The 18,423-nt window shown below is 39.7% G+C and overlaps 1 protein-coding gene across 1 annotated transcript in view; it reads right to left on the reverse strand.

Annotated features, from left to right (window-relative positions):
• The window catches only part of vstm2a (V-set and transmembrane domain containing 2A), a 96,178-nt gene that overhangs the window by 11,572 nt on the left and 66,183 nt on the right, over window positions 1–18,423 (reverse strand). Inside the window, exons 3-4 of the mRNA XM_032551318.1 lie at window positions 18,270–18,320; window positions 14,322–14,658 (exon numbers count right to left, since the gene is read on the reverse strand). Of these exons, the coding sequence (XP_032407209.1) occupies window positions 14,322–14,658; window positions 18,270–18,320 (388 nt within the window). The remainder of the gene's footprint in view (window positions 1–14,321; window positions 14,659–18,269; window positions 18,321–18,423) is intronic.

Genomic DNA, 18,423 nt, shown 5'->3' on the forward strand with positions numbered 1-18,423 from the left:
AATAAGACATTTTGGAATGTGGATAATAGTGTGGAGAGCATTCTAACTGTACCATACTTTGAAGAAAAATGAATACTACTTTGGCAGGAAATGAATAAGCAAAAAGCTTATTGAGACAATGTTACAGTGAATACATCCCATAATCAAAGCCAAAGACAGGCCAGCAAAACATTGGAGTGTGTGAGTTTCTTGGCACAGACAGTGTAGCACAATCAAATACATCTTAGTGAGATACAATTAACACAATCGGTAATCTTTCATTTTGTAAGCCATACAGTCTACTATCAAACACTATGCAAAATGTACAAGCAATCAAAAGTCTTGGTATGACTGACAGTACACCACTTTTCTCCCCTCTCCTGATTAATTCACCAGAAGCTTTATCAGCAGCTATAGAAGCAGAAAAAAGATCTTTCATTCTGCTTTGCAGGGTCCTTATGGCCAATGGAATCTCTTTCAGCTTTCTTTTTGACTTCGCAGTCTTAGTTGTTATTCTTTCATCTTGACCTCCATGCCTCTGGCTCATTACATTTACCAAACACTTTTCAGAACGCAGCATTCTCTCTCAGAGAAAAGTTTGTTGTACTTTAGAGCCTTGCACTTCCATAGACTTTCTGTCCATCGGCCAGCTCCTTTTAAGAATTTCTGCGCTTTGAGAAGCGCGTCCCAGAGCAATTTGGAGTTATAAGCGGACTCTCTAAAGCACAAGCAACTCCATTCTGTCAATTTTTCAGTCTTTCCAGTTATGCTGTCCGTATATTTTCCCAAAAGAAATGTCCTCCTTTTGTGAACCAAAGCACCTGCCATCAACTGTGTTTCTGCAACAGAGGAACCAGATGATATATGCAAAATGGAAGCTGTTCTTGTCTTCAAGCTCCAGTATTCCTAGAAATTCAGGAGAACATTAGATTTTCTTTCCTACTTCGTTCTTCTTTGTTAGTATTAAATATGAAAGCTAAAATTTTTAATTGTACTCGTATATTTTGTGTTGCAATATTTACATTATTTTATACTTTTGACCTGTAAAGGTAATGACATGCTTATTTGATATAAGCCCAAAGGCTTACAGTCACAGTTGTATCGATCAGAGTGATGCATTGCTGTGCTTTTGTGATTTGTCGATCAAGAAATGTGTTGAATAAAGTTTTACTGAATGAGTTTACCTTAATTAAACAGAGCCAGTCATGTTAAAAGATGGATCAGTAGCTTTTTACTGATTAAGTAAAAGAACATTACCACTAATGGCTTAAGAAAAGCAAAGAATAGTTTAAGACAGGGGTGGACAACTCCAGGCTTCGAGCGCCGGTCTGTTGCAACTTTTAGATGAATCTCTACTTCAACACACCTGAGTCAAATAATAAGGTCATTAGCAGGACTCTGGAGAACTTGATTGCACTTATGAAGTGATTCAGCTGTTGGATTCAAGTGTGTTGGATCAGGTTGGATCAGGGAGACATCTAAGAGTTGCAGGACACCGGCCCTCAAGGACCAGACCTTCTGTCCCTGAATGGACTACTTTGTGTAAAAGCATGGCAGGATGTCTGCAGCAAAGAGCAATTCAGGAATCTGTTTGTTGTTCTCAGTAGAAAAGTTGGGGGTATTTGTTGGCCTTCCAGCTTGTAACATGCAGCTGTTACACATTTGCACACAATTTGGCATCCACGCAGGCAATTACTTTCTGGATCGAATTCTTGAACACAAATAAGACATGGATAAAGCTGACTTACAGATGGCGGAGGATGATGATCAGGAGCAGGGAGTTGACTGAATGATCAAAAGCAGAACCCTAACCAGGAGCTGAGGTACTTTAAGGGTTTTTCCTTTTCAATTGGGGACCAAATTTGCAACATTTGTTACATTTTCAGCTGCTGTGGTTTGTTTTCTCACTGCTTCAGACGAAGCAAACCCTTTGAACATGCTACCCCCCATTTACTGTGGGGGCGCTGCACCAAAAGCCTCTGAAGAAGACACTGAGCGGAATTTTCTTCTTTGCGAAATGCTAACAAAAATGGGGCGGCATCAAATTTGAGGTATTAAATATGAAAGCCCTATGTTTTGTTTTTGGGAAAAGACCAGGAGCCAATTCTCCTGCTTGTGCTACACTCTCATCTTTGTGTTGGTTGTGTTTACCCAGAATGCCCTGTGCTGTGGTCCACATATGCATTCACAACACAGCGGAGTTCACTTCAACCAAACTGAGACCTGTTTGCAGATGGACCAGAGTGTGTTGTTTTGATCAGCATCAGAGCTTAAATGTGTACAGAAATCAAAACTGCAATAAAAATTCCAAGAGTTCTGTGTGACGTACCAGAGAAGTATGAGTTCTAATTTATATTGATAAATATGGCATATTCTGCTTTATTTATTTTTAATGATTATTTCTTTGACTTGCTAGTGACAAAAAATATATTGTGTTCCTGTGGACTTTTATTTAGCTTTGTACATCAGTTGATTATGTTGCAGTGATGGTTATTGATTCCTAAAGGTGGTCGGACTAAGTAATTAAAAATTTATTCTGATTTCTTCCAGCATGTAAATTTGTTGAATAAATGTAAGAATGAATTCCATTTTTTATGTATATTTACATGTTTAACAGAAAAAAACAACAAGGAAATATTACTACTGTAGTTTTAGTTTTCCCTCAAACCACATAAACAATCTACTAGTGATACCATATATCAGGATTTCTATAAAAAAATCATTTTCAAGTCCACTCTTGCAAAAACAGAATTACCTACCAGTGCACAAATCAATACTGGGTTGTATCAAGCCCTGTTTCCATTTTGCTTTCCATGTCTCCTCTGGTGTGTTTTTCCTGTCAGTCTTCTAGCGCGCTCCAAGGAACTGATCCTGCTGCCAATTACTCTGCAAATTTCTGCCTCATCAGACCTCTCTCTCTCCGTCTCTCTTTCTCTGCTGAAAATGTACTCCGCTCTTCTCTTCACCAATTTCCAGAGTGTCTGTCACATGGAGATGCATGACTGTAAAGCATTTTTGGTATAGCCTCTTCAAAATAAGAGCTCAGTTGCCAAGGGTTCTCTGGCCAAATTTTACGGCCGGGATGTCTAGAGAGCGACGCCGAATTGGTGGTGTCTTTTCCTTGAATCTTTTAAAATGTTTAAAATGGCTTCCCATACATCCTCACATCACAGTAAAAAGCGAAGATGTGTGACGGACATAAGGTGTTTTCTCTCTATAGGTTCAGTCATTGCTTTTCCTCTTGAGGCAAATTTAAGAGTTCACTAGAAAGGTCATGAATGACTGTGAAAAAACAAAACATCCTCAGAATGAAAAAGAAAGCTCACATCTCACGTGCCTTTTGGCAAACTGTGATCTGACTTTTCTTCAACAGTGATTTTCTCAATGCCTCTCTCCCATAAAGTTCTGACTGGTGAAGAACCGGCAGTTGTCGTCTGCAGAGTCTCTCCATCTCAGCTGCTGAAGTTTGGAACTCCTTTAGTGTAGTCATGGTAACCTGGTGACCTCTTTCATTAGTCTCCTTCTTGTACAGGTTTTGAGGACGGCCTCATGTAGTCAGATTTACACATGGACCATATTCCTCCCATGTCTTTATGATGATTTAACTCAACTCCAACTTCAGGGCCTTTGAGAAGTTTTGTCTCTATATCCTGACTGATACTTTTCAGTTACCTTTTATCTTATTGGTTGGAGTATTTTGTCTTCATAAAGGTACTCAGGAATACTGATGAACCAATGAATGGACCCTCCAGACACCGCTGTCTTTATACAATCACTTGACACACAGTCACTGCACTCTGGACAAATTTTGTCGATCATGACTGATTTGCATCCAAAGGGATGAATACTTTTTGTAGACAGCATAAATGAATCCTTCATTGTGGAACCAAAGGCACAAAATGTGTGTCAGCTTACATTTTTCTGTCAGGGGGAAATACAAAAATAAATGATTTTCCTGGAACAGTGAGTTGCTTCTCCACAATTAACCCATTTAGCGGCAAGTATACTAGGTTGACTGACAGAACTAAGCCCCTCCTCCTGGCTCTGATTGGTTATTTTTGGTCAGGAGTGGTGCATTTCTTCAGACAGCATCAGGGACAAGGTGGAGGAGATCAATCTTTTCACAGATTATCTGTCTCATAACAAGCCGTCAAGACGTGGTGACAGTTTTAATAAATAGATTAAATACATATTTTTTATAAAAGTTACATAGTGCAGCTTGAAGCGCTCCCAAATTGATTTAACAGACTCATGGTCTAGAAATAAATAAATAGACATGACAACAAAACAATGTGTACTCAGGCAAGTATAACAAACACTAAAAATGGGAACGAACAAAACCCTAGGCAGGTAAAAATAGAACCCGAGGTTTATATCACGTTGGCAGGTGGTTCTTTATTGCACTTACAAAAGAAGAAAACTAAAGAGCACCCATTCCTGGTCGGTTCTGTCTGTCCTCTGGGCTGTGGACTCCCCTCAGTATAATTACTTCTGGCATTCCACATCACTGTTTGGGGGAAAGTCTGAATGTTTTGCTGTCTTGGTTTAATATCCCATTGCTTACACAGCAGTGAGTAGATTTCATTGTTAACTCAAACTCCTCTGAGTTCATCTGCTGGTTGCGTTTAGATTCTCGTCTTCTCTCTGATCCTCCAGACATGTTAGGAAACAAAACCTTTAAAAAACAAATCCCGTTCTGGATTTGTCCTTGGCATGAGCTGTTTCTCATCTCCAAACTAACCAAACCAGTGACCATGCCCAAAAGGTAAAGCTCCAGCTCCAAAACTATTTTTGGAACAAAGGAAAAATATTTATGAGTTATTGTACTTTGGTACACTGCTGTGCATTTTAATTGGAGAGCAAGTGGAGGGGGGAAAAAGGCAAAAGCAGTCCAGGAACACAGCCGTCAAAAAACAAAAACTCCGTCTGAAGAGAGGCTTTTTAGTCCATTTGTCATTTATCCATAACAGCAGCTGAAAGCCTCCTCCTCCCACTCGTTCTCACAGTTTATTTGACAAGGTCACTCTCTCTTCAGAAGCCGTGGAAGGAATTCACAGCTCATTGTCAAAGAGGCTGACAGGAAGCCGAACGCTGAAACGTTTAAAAGACGCCTGCGCCCGGCGCTCTTTGAGTTTTGCCGTTTTCCTCCCACCCGTGCAGGAACTCTGCTCAGGCGTAATGAGGAAGAGCGTCCGCCTGATTCAGCGAAGACGTGCGCTCACACGTTGTTGGTGCGAGCTGAACGGCCGTCTTCGTCGACCCAACGCACCACTCAGCTTTCTGCCAAAATGCTTTTTTGGCTTTGGAAACGCCGATGCTAATATCGATTGCAGGACCAGCTGAGACGGCTGGGGTTCAGCGAGCCAGGGAGGTGAAACACGGCAGCACCTCCACCGAGAGTTCCAACTGGCTCCATGCCACCTCCATCTACTGCTGCTGATCACCGGCTGGCTGGCTGCTCTGCTGACACTTTCACTGAATTGCTTATTTACTTGCCTGGCGGGTCTTTCATAAAAGTTGCTGTCTGATTGGCTTGTCGAGTGATTCGGTCTCAAAGTGACTGAGTGCGCGCCCCAGCCATGTTTCTCAGGGTGTCTGAGTGCTTACTGTATATGAAAGTGGATGCTATTACTGAGCATCCAGGTAGTTCATCTGTGACTGAGGGTAAATGTAATGTCAGAGGAGTGAGGAATACAGCGGGCCTAAAAATAATCACCAGCGGCTTCGTGTGATACAGACAACATAACCATGATTATTTTTGCAGCTTTAAAGCCCAGCCCTTAATAATCCATTGATCTTCACTTCATCTTCTCCACAGATTCATTCTTTGTGTCTTCGTTCCCTCTTATGACCCCTTTTCATCACACTCATCTCCATTCCTCTTTCCGTCCAATTTCAGTTCATTTGTATTTGCACGCCAGCACCTGACAGAGAAAATCCGTCTGCTTTTGAAACTTTTAAGCTTCAGCCTGTGAGAATATGTGTCTCTGCATGGCATACAGACTCTGCCTATAAGCCAATTAAACAAACAGCTTCAGAAACAACAAAGGGTGGAACAATACATCCAGTTCACAGGATGAGACAGCAATGTTTTTAGCTAAAATAACAGCCCCGATTTTGATAAGAGAAAATAGAAACGAACGTTAACATTGCCAGCACCTAATTATACTTACAGTGCTAACAAATGATTCATAGCCCCATGTCTTTCACTCTGAAAAGCAATTTCAAATTAATGCTAATATAACCAAGTGTTCTCAGCCACTGTGACAAGGTCTTAACAGGGAGCTAAAGATGGTAAAGTACGTAAAACCATATTTATCTAGCATCTTTCAAGACGTAGATCTTGCATCTCTGCAGAACCTACAGATCTTTATAGGTTCTGCAGGCCTACAGAGGAAAAATAAAACCAAACATCAGTACATTCAATCAGTTAATCAAAAGCAAATGTAAAAAGGCTACTTTAGTTGCTTTTTAAAATCATAGATAACTTAGAGCAATGGTCCCCAACCTTGATCCCATTGGGGTTCATGTAGGTTGCATTCACACCAGCCCTGTTTGGTCCACTTTAATCCAACTCTAATTCGTTTGTCTATAGAGTCCGGTTCATTTGCGGAAGTGTGAATGAGTAATTGAACCCTGATGCGGACCATAATAGCAAAGTCTGGTGTGCTTTGAATGCAAATGTGAATGCCAAATGGAGCAGCGACTGATCTAAAACCAAGAGAAAGTCTAAAGGGAATTACTGTAACCACTAGCTGACAGGATAAAAAAATCTTCACTGCAACAAGAAACATTGTGTTGTTTCAATAGGTCAAGTTAAAATCATATTACGCCCTACTATTTGACCACTTATGGCTTCTTATATTTTCTTGTAAATTCCGTTACGTACAGCGCCAATTTGCAACACAGGCACTTCACAAAAAAGATCCATTGTTATAGCTTTGTCAAAAATATGCCACTAGAAATTAATTTAAATTTCATTACTGAAGATCACCACAACAACAAACTATTTATGTTTCCTGACCCAGTGAAGGACTGGTGACCTGTAGGGTCAACCTGACCATCGCCCAATGAAAGCTAGAGGAAAGCAGCAGCCCCTTTAAGGCAGCATTAACAACAGTCCTTCCTTAAAAAAAAAAAGGAGTATTGCACCATGAGGCACCAGTAAAAAAAACAACAAACAAACAAAAAACAACAAAAGAGACAGATCACTACTTTTTAAAGATCAAGAAGTTAGAAGTCAGTATATTAGCGATAGCCAAGCAGGAACTGATAACCCTGAAGGAGCTGCAGAGGTCCTCAGCAGATATTAGATTGTTTGACCAGAAACACTTTAATCTATTTACTTCACAAAGTTCAGCTGTATGAAAGAATGACTACAGACAGAGGGAGAATTAATATATTGATTAAAGGCAAAACAAGAAACCACATTTGGATGGATTTTTAAAAGGCGGCCATTAAAATAAGCACTCTGGACAAATGAGACACTAATGACATTTTCAGGCCATCAAGGAGAGAGCTGCATAGTGCCAACTCATCTTTTATAATCAGTAGTAATAAAAGGAAAAGCACCCATTTCATAATTATTTATATGTTGCAGCTACTAAGTGGTTACTTGACATTTAATAAAATTAAAAATTGTATAGCCTGAGTTTTTTATTCATAGCATATTTTTACCAAATCAGAATGTACTTTTATGGTTATAAGCCTATTATCTGCAAAACAAATTTATAGCTTTATCGTGGAAATATGACAGGAGACCTAACGCCACCCAGTGGTTAAAACAGATGTTTAATTTGCCACTAGAAGGACCTAATAATTGTTTGGATTATTAGGAAATCCAAACAATATATTTTTGAGAGGATTTGGGGTTATTTCATTAACTTTATTAAGGACTTAGCCAGGGGTCTCAAACTCCAGGCCTCGAGGGCCGCAGTCCTGCAGTTTTTTGATGTGCCACAGGTACAAAACACTGGAATGAAATGACTTAATTACCTCCTCCTTGTGTAGATCAGTTTTCCAGAGCCTTAATGACCTAATTATTCTGTTCAGGTGTGGTGCAGCAGAGGCACATCTAAAAGTTGCAGGACTGCGGCCCTCGAGGACTGGAGTTTGAGACCCCTGACTTAGACCTTTCAGAGGGCTTGTTGGACTCTTGAAATGCACCATGCAGGATAAACGTGTGCAACTGTATCCAACGTGTTTGTAAATGCTCAATTATTCCTGTTTTGAGAGGCTGTGTTTTTTTGTTCCTGTGTTGGTTAATTTAACTTTTTATTTTCCTTTTCATTTCTCTGACATGAGAAAAAAAAATACTGTCATATAATAACTATAAAGAAAACTTAATCAGACTGATACATGATTATATTTTCAAAATCTCAATAAAAATATTTTTGGTAAAAAATAAAATGTAAAGTGGTGTACTGTACATGAAAAACATATTAAATGGTAAATAGTCTGTACTTGAATAGTGCTTCATCAAGTACGTCAAGGAACCTATAGCGTTTCACACTAACTTCAATCATTCACCCATCACACACACATTCACACACTGCTGGCGGTAAGCTACTGGGTAGTAGCCACAGCTGCCCTGGGCCAGTCTGACAGAGGCTGAGTTAGGGAATGGATAAAGATTCCTCACTAATACCATAAAACAAACTCACGGCATCTCCCAAATTTTCTTCTAAGCACTTACATGTACTGTCTCTGAAATTTGGTCTGTTTTGAAACGCTCCCTTCTGGTCGTTTTTGTAAGAAAAGATCCTCACAAGAGTCAGATGTGGTTAACTGGATATATTTTGGGCAAGTCAGAAGTTGCTGCTGAGTTAAACGATGAAGCAACAGAAGTTTTAGCGAACGTTGCTTTAGCCATTTAAAACCAAGCTAACCCTGTTGAAGAAGAGAACAAAGTCCAGAAACTCAGAGGAAAAGAAATATGGACTGTTGTATAAGTGAATTACAACACAGAGCCGTGACTATTGCTAAACTTTGAACTGAATGTGTGAAATTTAGGTTAATAGTAAAGAATTTCTGTTTTATAAAAAAGTGTGTTTCTTAGCTTTATTGTAAAATGAGAATGCTACCGTTTTATTCCAAAACATTATTGAAAGTGTCAGAGGAGAGCTTTCATCCTGTTGCTCACTAATTGATGTTTTCAGGTCTGCAAGAACACAGAGGACATTGATGATGTGTTGGGAAGGATCCCTGTAAGACATGTGTTCCTATCCTTGATCAGTGTAACTATGAACATTTCAGCTGCTGCTCTCCACCTACTGAAATGACACACTGGTGAACTTTCCTTAGATGTGCGTTGAACTGATATAAAAAAGTTGTTTTTTTAAAACAAGGTCAGTATCTCTTTTTTCTCTCTCTCTCTCTTTTTTTTTTTTTTTTTTTTTGCTATTCTGGATGCGGTGAAGCTTACTCCAAATTTGTTTTTCTTCCAAGCGGGGAACCAGGCTGGCCTCAGAGGTGGATAGACGAATATGGCTTGGGGGACAGTTTTCGGTTCCTCTTTTCCCCGCATTCATCTGCGGTCACCTCTGAGCTTTAGAGGGAACAACACTGCCAGGAACGATGGAGGCCAAACTGTGATCTAACAACAGCTGACACATTGGTGGGGAGTTAGCTGTGAACGAGCCGCTCTGCTGCTGCTGCAGGAGACGCTGTGGCGGCCACGCTCCCGTTCCTCCCCATCTGGAAAGCGCCTCGGTGTTTACGGATGCAGCAATGCGGAAAAAGAAAATATCTGCTCTCTCTCTCCTCGGTTTAATTTCATCTCAGGCCATTTAACTATTGTTGCTGGCCAGCTTCAAACCCGAGTGGGGCACTAACAGAACCCTGTGGCCCTCAGCCGCAACACCTTTCTGAAACTCCGAGGAGGTTGCTAAGGCTGCTTGAGCAGTCACAGAGAGGCATTTATCTCTGTCAGACACACCACGCCGAGGACTCACCGCAACACAGATGTCAGCATAATTTAGCTGCCTCATAATCTCCGGCTCTGCAGCCCAGGGGATTATTCAACTTTTTACTTCTATTCAGTGGCAAGTAATATCTTCCTGTGTTTTGCTGCAGGGTGTGCGCGACTATCATGCCCCAGAGTATGGCTGAATCAGTCCGAACCGTCTGACCCGTAGGGAGATGATTGGCAGTTAAAGCTGAGAAAGAGCTGCTCAATTACAACACAGGTGGATAGTCAGAGAAATGACAGGGGATTGAATTCAAATCCCCCTGAGGGTAAAATGTGAGCGGGCGTGCAGGGAATACGTACTGCTAATGATTCAAAAAATAGATCTTGTCTTTCAAGGCATGAATGCTAACGTAGGAGAAAATCTCTAGCATCCAAAACATGTCGGCTCTGCAGTTTCCCAATTTACAAGCCACAAAAAGTTAAACATGCATTTATGTTCAAAGAACAATTGTAGGACTAAGTTAAAACCAGCCAATGTCAACTCTTTAAATGATTCAAATGAAGAATTGCTTGTATTTGAAAAAGCAAAAGTGCATGTAATAATGCTAGCTTAGCATGTAGAGAGCATGCAGACCTTAAGACTTCACAGGTTCTTTCATCAAACCCAATAACTGTGAATCAGTCGGAACTGTCTCATTCACTGTTCTTCACATAGTCCTGAGCTGAAACTCAATCATTTTTAACCTTCCGGTATTCTATATTCAAGCATAAAGAAGATATAAAGCAATGGGGTTGGTTACAGCAGCAATGAATGCAATTAGTCTGTGTTAAAAAGCACAGGGGGAAATTTTCATCTAATTATTGAGGGTAAATATGTATTAATCACAGCTGGCCTGGCCAGTTATTGCCTCAGACAGTAACAGTAAAGACTCTTCACCAGCATCAAGGGAGGAGAGGTGAAGTAGGCAATGAATTTAGAACAGGAACAGATCCTAGAAATTCATGGAATAACAGAAAGGGAGCAGATTATTTTAGAGCTGAACAATGAGCAAACCTGAATCCCATAGAGACTGAAGATGGGATGGAGGAGGAATTGGTTGCTTTCTGTGACCAGATCAGTTAAAACTTTAAATGGGCATGGAACTCAGATGGAACCATATGTTTATGGAATGATGGTTGAATTTATGTATCTGATATTTCACTTATGCTCCCATGCATAGGTATCTCCATCCTCACACATTTCCTCTGTCGCATTTTGTTAAAGACAAAGATAACTTGTAGTAAATACAAACTAGAGCTTTGAAGAGTAATAGTAATGATGAGTCTTTTAACTGAATGAAAGAAAGCTCTTTCACCCAACATGGCCCGATGTTAAAAAGCAATCCTCTCTTGTTAGACCATGAATTATCCAGGTCACGCAGTTCAGACTGGAAGAATAAAGAGACCATTCATGAGCTACAATCTAAAGAATTTGGAAATTCCAGAAAAGCAATGAAAGCCATTATCCAAAAATGTGAAACACCTGGAACAGTGACACACCTTCCCAGGAGTTCATGGCTTCTGAGAATTATTCCAAAGCCACCTTAACAAAAACTAAATAATTCAGAACCACATGGAACTCCTGGTAAAAAAACAAACAAACAAAAAAAAGAAAACACTGCTCAGCAAAAAGAGAAAAAATGCAATCTTAAATTTGATTCAAAAAAAGAAAAAGCATCTCGACGATGCCCAATAGTTTGGAGAATATATTGTTTGGACTGATGAAGCATACATGTAACTTTTTCTGCATAAAACTGGCAAGGGATTTCAGAAAACGGTCCAGTGTGATGGTTTGGTTTCAGTAACCTGTACAACTCCATCACTGATGGAGCCACAATCTCTTTCTACACAGGAGCAGATGTTAGAGGTTAAACTCTAGGCACTGGGGTTATGTAGCAGGCCAGTGGTCAAAAGCTCTTCAGTAAGGGGCTATAAAAAAGATGATGAAAGCGACCTAGCCAAAGTGTTAAAAAGACTGACTACTAGTTATTGCAAATGTTTGACTTGTTGCCACCAAAGGTGGAACAGTTGATGTCAGCTTTAATGGGCAGGTGTGTTTTAATATTAGGGTCTGGCTGGTTTGGATAGCTTTCCTTAATACATGAAATAATTATTTAAAAAATGCAGTTTGTATTTACTCAGGTTATGTTTAATTGATATTGACATTTGTCCAATGAGCCAAAAGACTAAAATGTGACAAAAACAAGTAAGTAGAATATATCTGTTCACAGCAATGTACATGTAAAAAAAGCAACTCTAGATGCAGCCAGGACTTTTCTTCGGTTACGTCTGTGTCGTCATGAGGATTTGGTACACATCTCTGAACAAGCACAATTAGCTAGAAAAGGTGCTACACTGGAGACATTGAACAAAAACAGATGTCAGATCCATACTCCACTGAGCAACAGTGACAAACTTAATGAACATGGATTTCTGCTCTATGGGTTTGTGGGTCTTCAGCTGTGGCCTTGGGCGGACATTTGGGTTCAGTCATTGAATAAACTGCTGTTCGGTGACTCTGCCATATGCTGACTGCTGCTTTAATACAAGAGGCTCACTTCTAACACATGCCAAGATGGGCATGTATAACCAAGTTGACTGTGCACTGATACTCACACTAACACAAGAAGATAAACTACTCTATCCTACTAATAAGATCATATTTATCATTTGTTTTTTAAGGGTTACTGCAACCAGAAACTCCAGAACTGGAGTTTCAGAGAGAAAGCACCTAACAAAGAACAGATGTCAGGTAACAGAATAAAGAAATAAGACAATAGATTTTGAAAAAAAATATTCAACTTATGTTTCTCTATCTCACAACTCTGTAAGACAAATTATTTTGTCTAAAAATGTCAGACACTGTACACTAGGCTACTGTATGCTCTCTTGGCATTTATTTTATATTTCAGTTATTTAAACCAACCATAAATAAAATTTTTGTTGAGTAACCTTGAACGTGTTTTTGGCATTTTTTGCAGTCTTCGTGGCTTATAGACTTACCCTTATTGATAACACTTTATTTGACAGGTTGTGAATAAGACTGTCATGACACAGTCATAAACATGATATAACACCTGTCATGAACATCAGTAAGTCTTCAAGAATATTTATGAATGTTGTCATAAAGTGTCATTCGGTAAATCATGACACTTTTAATACAAAGTTGACATTATTCAAAACGTCTTCGTTATGACAACTTGACATTAACCAAGAAATCATGATCTGACATAAATTTATTATAAAAGTATTACTGATTAAACTTTAGCTTTAATAACATAAAGCTACATAATTTTTAAAGTTTAGTCAGTGATACTTTTATAACAAATTTATGTCAGATCATGATTTCTTGGTTAATGTCAAGTTGTCATAACAAAGACATTTTTGTCTAGGTTAATGAAAAGATGTCATAACAAAGACATTTTGAATAATGTCAACTTTGTATTAAAAGTATCATGATTTACCGAATGACACTTTATGACAACAGTCATAAATATTCATGAAGACTTACTCATGTTCATGACAGGTGTTACATCATGTTTATGATTGTGTCATGACAGTCTTATTCACTACCCGTCGAATAAAGTGTTACCGACTTATTTTAGTGTCATTGCACTAAGAAGGACTTAAGGACTGCCATGGTAATGGATGTGGTGAAGTTGGTCCCCCTCTATTAGACTCCTAACTCAAGCGGTTTAGTCAGTGCTGTGCATCACCTGGCTCACGTAGAGGTAAGCAGGCTTTGCAGTTGAAGGGAGTGACACGGTGATGACATATTTTGTACGGTCAGTCAGGATTTAAAAGCGTAAACATGACTTTAAAAAAAATCAAGAGTAAGAGGGTGAGATGTATATTTAAATTTGAAGCAGCACCACAATTTGTGTGCCTTTGTTTTGATATGGGGAGATCTTCAGTACAGAGTTTATGTGCAGTCGGCTTTATATTGGAAAACAGAGACCTCTTCACTTAAGATTTATGAACGGCCAAACGTGGCTGAGAGTCAGCTTGTTTTTGCTGGTTTATGACAGAAATGTTTTGTGAAAGAGGCACAGAAAAGATGGTGTTGCCTTCTGTCTAATCAATGTCCACAAAAAATTGCCAATGGATGTCTGACTATGGTTGAAAGGAGGTTGATCTACTGGGATAGCCAAGAATGACTTTCAGCATAACAGTTTGACATACATTTAGACAGTATAAAGAATTGATTCAATGTCTAATTTACAACATGTACTCTAAGCCTAACTGAAGACAAAAGCTCACAAGCCTTTATAAGCCATTTCCATGAACCTCCAGCGTTTGATGCTTTAAAACACAATAATGTGATCTATGAAATGCATCAGGTTGCAGAGTTGGACCAGGACTCCAACTAGGGAGGTCTTCACCAAGTGCTTACCTGAGCTGGGGTAGCGTTTAGCTGTGTTGGAGGATGTGTGGGAGGAGGACGTGGAGGCCACCCTCTGGTCTGAACTCATGTTGTCTTGGCTCAGAGGTGAGGTGGACTTCCTTGGCTTCTTGTCTGTCAGGTGCAGTGGGGAGCTCTTCTTGGCAGGTGGCAGTGGCCGTCGAGGCCTGGCTGTGGCGTTGACCCTAAGCCAGGCTTGGGCTTTGTACTCCACAATCTCTCCGTAGTTAGCTCGGGTCACCCGGCACTCGTAGAGTCCTTCGTCGTTCTTGCTGACTCTGGAGATCTGTAGCTTGTGTGAGATGTCGTTGCCCTGGACCTTCACCGTCTATTAGAGCGATTGAAAGAGACTGGTGTCATAACCTGGAGTGAGAAGGTACTCCAGTTTTCATATGCATTCAAACTACACCAGAGTTCACTTCAACCGAACCAACTCCTAGGTTTGTAGGTGAAGCAGCGTTTGATATTTTGTCCAGGTCAGAGTTCGATTACGCATTCACATCTCCCCAAGCAAACAGGACTTTCTTTGGAAATGAACTAGAGTTTGAAAAGACCAGAATAAACAGAGCTGGTCTGAATATGCCCTAAGATTATGGTGCAATGGCCAATTCAATCCAATGCATGGGTGTCCTTTGCAGGTTTTTGGTCATTCTTCAGGGGTGTTTTAGGAAGCAATGGGTTGCCCATTACATATGAGGGAGTTCCCTGAGAATATGAGTTCTCGCAAAATAACAAGCAATGGTCTTATATTATTTTTGTTGCAGACTACAGTGGACTGGACAATCTGTCAGCAGAAATCTATGACATTGGGGCCACTTACCCTGCATGGATGGGTTGTCAAGGATTTGAAGTAGAAATACAAACATCACACAGCATCATTTTCACATTAGTGAGTTCTGCAAGTGTATGGACAAATGTTTCTCTGATTATCATGACCCTACACAGCATGATCATTGTATTGTGGGAGCCCAGGAGAACACACGAGTCATGGATCAAAATCACAGAGAAACACTGATCAATCAGCAAGTATTAGGAGCCTCAGGTTAGCTTGACAACCTGCCACGATCCAGAGACATTCCAACAGATATTCCAACTAGGTCCACATTGCTCCTTAATGTGGAGGAGCCTTAATGGTCCTTCACATTAAGGCTCTTATAATCTCTGTAACCCTTTCTAAGGCAATTGCTGATGACTTTACTCCTTGGCATTATGCAAACTGCCAGCATCACTCCTTCAAACAGAGGTAGCCACTCTGGCTAATTATAAGTAAGAGAATAATTTTCAGGGGAAGGATTATTTGGCTGCTACTTTCTCTCTTAATTAATGAAAGTGCCAAAAGTGGACTTAGTTTTATACACATTACTTCTGTTGAATACATTTTTAAATAAATAATGACACAGGTTGGTACATATTCTATTCCAAGATCTTAAGGTTTATTTGGGGTTTCTATTCTGTTTTAGCTGTACTATATTATAAAAGACTGAGATACTCCTAACATCACAGAAAACTATATGTACTGTTACTCTGTAAAGCCAATGAAAACAATAACTTTCTACTTATATTAGAAACCAGGGCTAAAATTATTGTAGATACTATTTACAATTGCTTGTATGAAACAGAACTTTTTCTTTACTTTTGGGGGCCACACTTTGAACTCCCTATTTTAAGGTGTCATAACTACACCTTAAACTAGTGTCTGATGTCTGATTTGTCAGACATCAAACAAATTGTCTTAGACGCAGAGATTCATATTCAAGTGAAATGTAGCAGCATTAAAAAGCTCTGTTGAGGCTCTGTACAGCTGAATTAAAACAGAAGTCGTTCACACTCCATACCGTCAGTCTTCATTAAGACAACGGTTTGAACCTCGCAAGCTTCACATGGTGACTGTGAAAAGGCCTTCTTTCTACCAAAGCCCTGGGCTATTTTTATCATTTCTGTCTGGACAGACGTGTGAATTCAGAGAATAAGAGCCCTGCACCCTTAAGGCTGCACAGAACAACCTTGGGTTCTACACACAGACTCACTGTATAAAACTGTGAAATGCAAAAGATCTGCTCAGCTCATGCACAGAACCACAAAGAGTATGTTTACCTTTCTGCCTCATTAAAACCTTATTTCAATTAATGAAAGCTATTAAAAATAATCGGCAGAGCTGTGATGCTTTAAATCAAGCAAGTATGTGAAAAACAATCTGGGTTTTAATGTTTGTCTTCAATAGAAGCATGAAAAATGTTCCAGATTTTCAGTTGAATCACCTCATGGTGCTAAACCAATCAAGTTTAATGAGCAGAAGAAACTTTTAGAACAGAACCCTGGTTGTTATTCTTCAGATGAGATTTTTATTTAATTTTTTTACCATGACACCTGGATGATTTATTGATAATACAAACTAAAAAACTTTTGCTCCAAGTAAATAATACATTTTCCCCTTTTAGCAATTTACACCCCCTGGCAAAAGACGTGGAGTTGCTGCTATTGAAAAAAACCTCAAACATCCCAATTAGCAGTTCACCTCCTCTGGCTTCTCTGACAGCTTCAACTCTTTGAGGCATGACTAATAAAAACACAGATCAGTTTTGTGGTATGGAACCTTTTCATCCAGTTTTTTTTTTCCACCATAAATTTTGAACTGGATTGAGATGTATGAAGCTCAATCTGATAAAAGACTATGGAAATGTGCTTCTATTCTTTATCTTTTTATGGTTCGTTGCTGTGGCACCAAATTAACGTCGCAGCATCTTATCCTTGACATGTTGCAGATTTCTGAATCACCTTTGGAAACCACATGTCCTGAGACTGTTTTGCCCACCATATCTTGAATATTAAAAAGAAAATGTAGTTTAGGAAGCTAAGATTCTGAACCTTCAGCTGTTGAGAAATAATTGATTGCTGGAGGCGTGAACTCTGTTGAAGATTTAAACGCTCAGATTTGATATTACTCAACCACTAAAGTTTGGCCGTAACATGTAATGCACCAGCTAGATGAAGATTACCAGAAATTGTCTCCACTGTAAACAACCCAGTAGGGAGTAAGGCTATGCCATTTTTATCAGCAATAAAGATGACTGGTAAAAGGCCATCTTCACCAGATCTTCACCAGATCTTTTACCAGAAGATCAACATTCGAGGGAAGTTGTCCTTGGAGCAACATTCTTCTTGCTCCGACTTTAATTGCTCAATATTTGGAAGCGTGACCCAGACACATTTTATTGACTTTCATTGCTGCTATAAGTTGCTGAGAGGGCATAGCCTATTTTCAGATTTCTATGCAAAAAATGTATGGTTTTCCTTTAAGGTTACGATTATGTGATGTTTTCTGGTTCTCTGTTTCACCAATACACTGTGATTTTAAATTTTAAACATGACAAAAAGTGGTCAAGTGTAGGTGGTGGGAGAATTTTTGCAAGGCAATATTTCACAAAGCTGGAATGTTCAGCTGCTGAATAACATATTTATGTATGACCTTGGACAGTGACTATGTACTGGTTGTAATCACCACAGAAGAACTAAAGTTTGCTGCTGAAACAATCAAATTGGAAGGAAGAAGACCTCCAAAACATGAGGAGATGATGACATTTCCATATTAGCAGCATCTGTAAACTGTCACGATGTAACACACACATCTGTGACGATCTTCTACTGGTTGGCTGTGTGCTGCTCTAGGCACAGAAGGCCCATGCAGCATGGCAGAGGAAAGAGGCGGAACTGTTACTGGTGTGTGTGAGCGCAGGAAGGGAACCACTCTGACAGTAATAACACGCTGCCACTGATTTCGCTGATTAGCTCCATTCTCTTGTGGAAGGTGTATTATTCAAGGAAATCAGCTGCTGTTGTGTTGGTTCAGAGTGGATCTCTGCCAACTCGGCTTACAATGGCAACGCATTGGGAAAGTGGGGGGTTTGCAGGGTGGCGTGAATGACGTGTTCTTCAACTCACACTTATTTTTGTCCCCTCGTCATCAGGATCGGGCTCTGGTATCATCTCCATCTGTGAACACAAAGAGGGAGAGAGCATTAGCGAAGCGACAGTGGTTGAGTACAGGGTGAGGATGGGTTTTATGCATGCCTAAAACCACTGAAGGGATTCCTAT

This window comes from Xiphophorus hellerii, chromosome 21, assembly GCF_003331165.1.
Source record: "Xiphophorus hellerii strain 12219 chromosome 21, Xiphophorus_hellerii-4.1, whole genome shotgun sequence".
Taxonomy (NCBI): domain Eukaryota; kingdom Metazoa; phylum Chordata; class Actinopteri; order Cyprinodontiformes; family Poeciliidae; genus Xiphophorus; species Xiphophorus hellerii.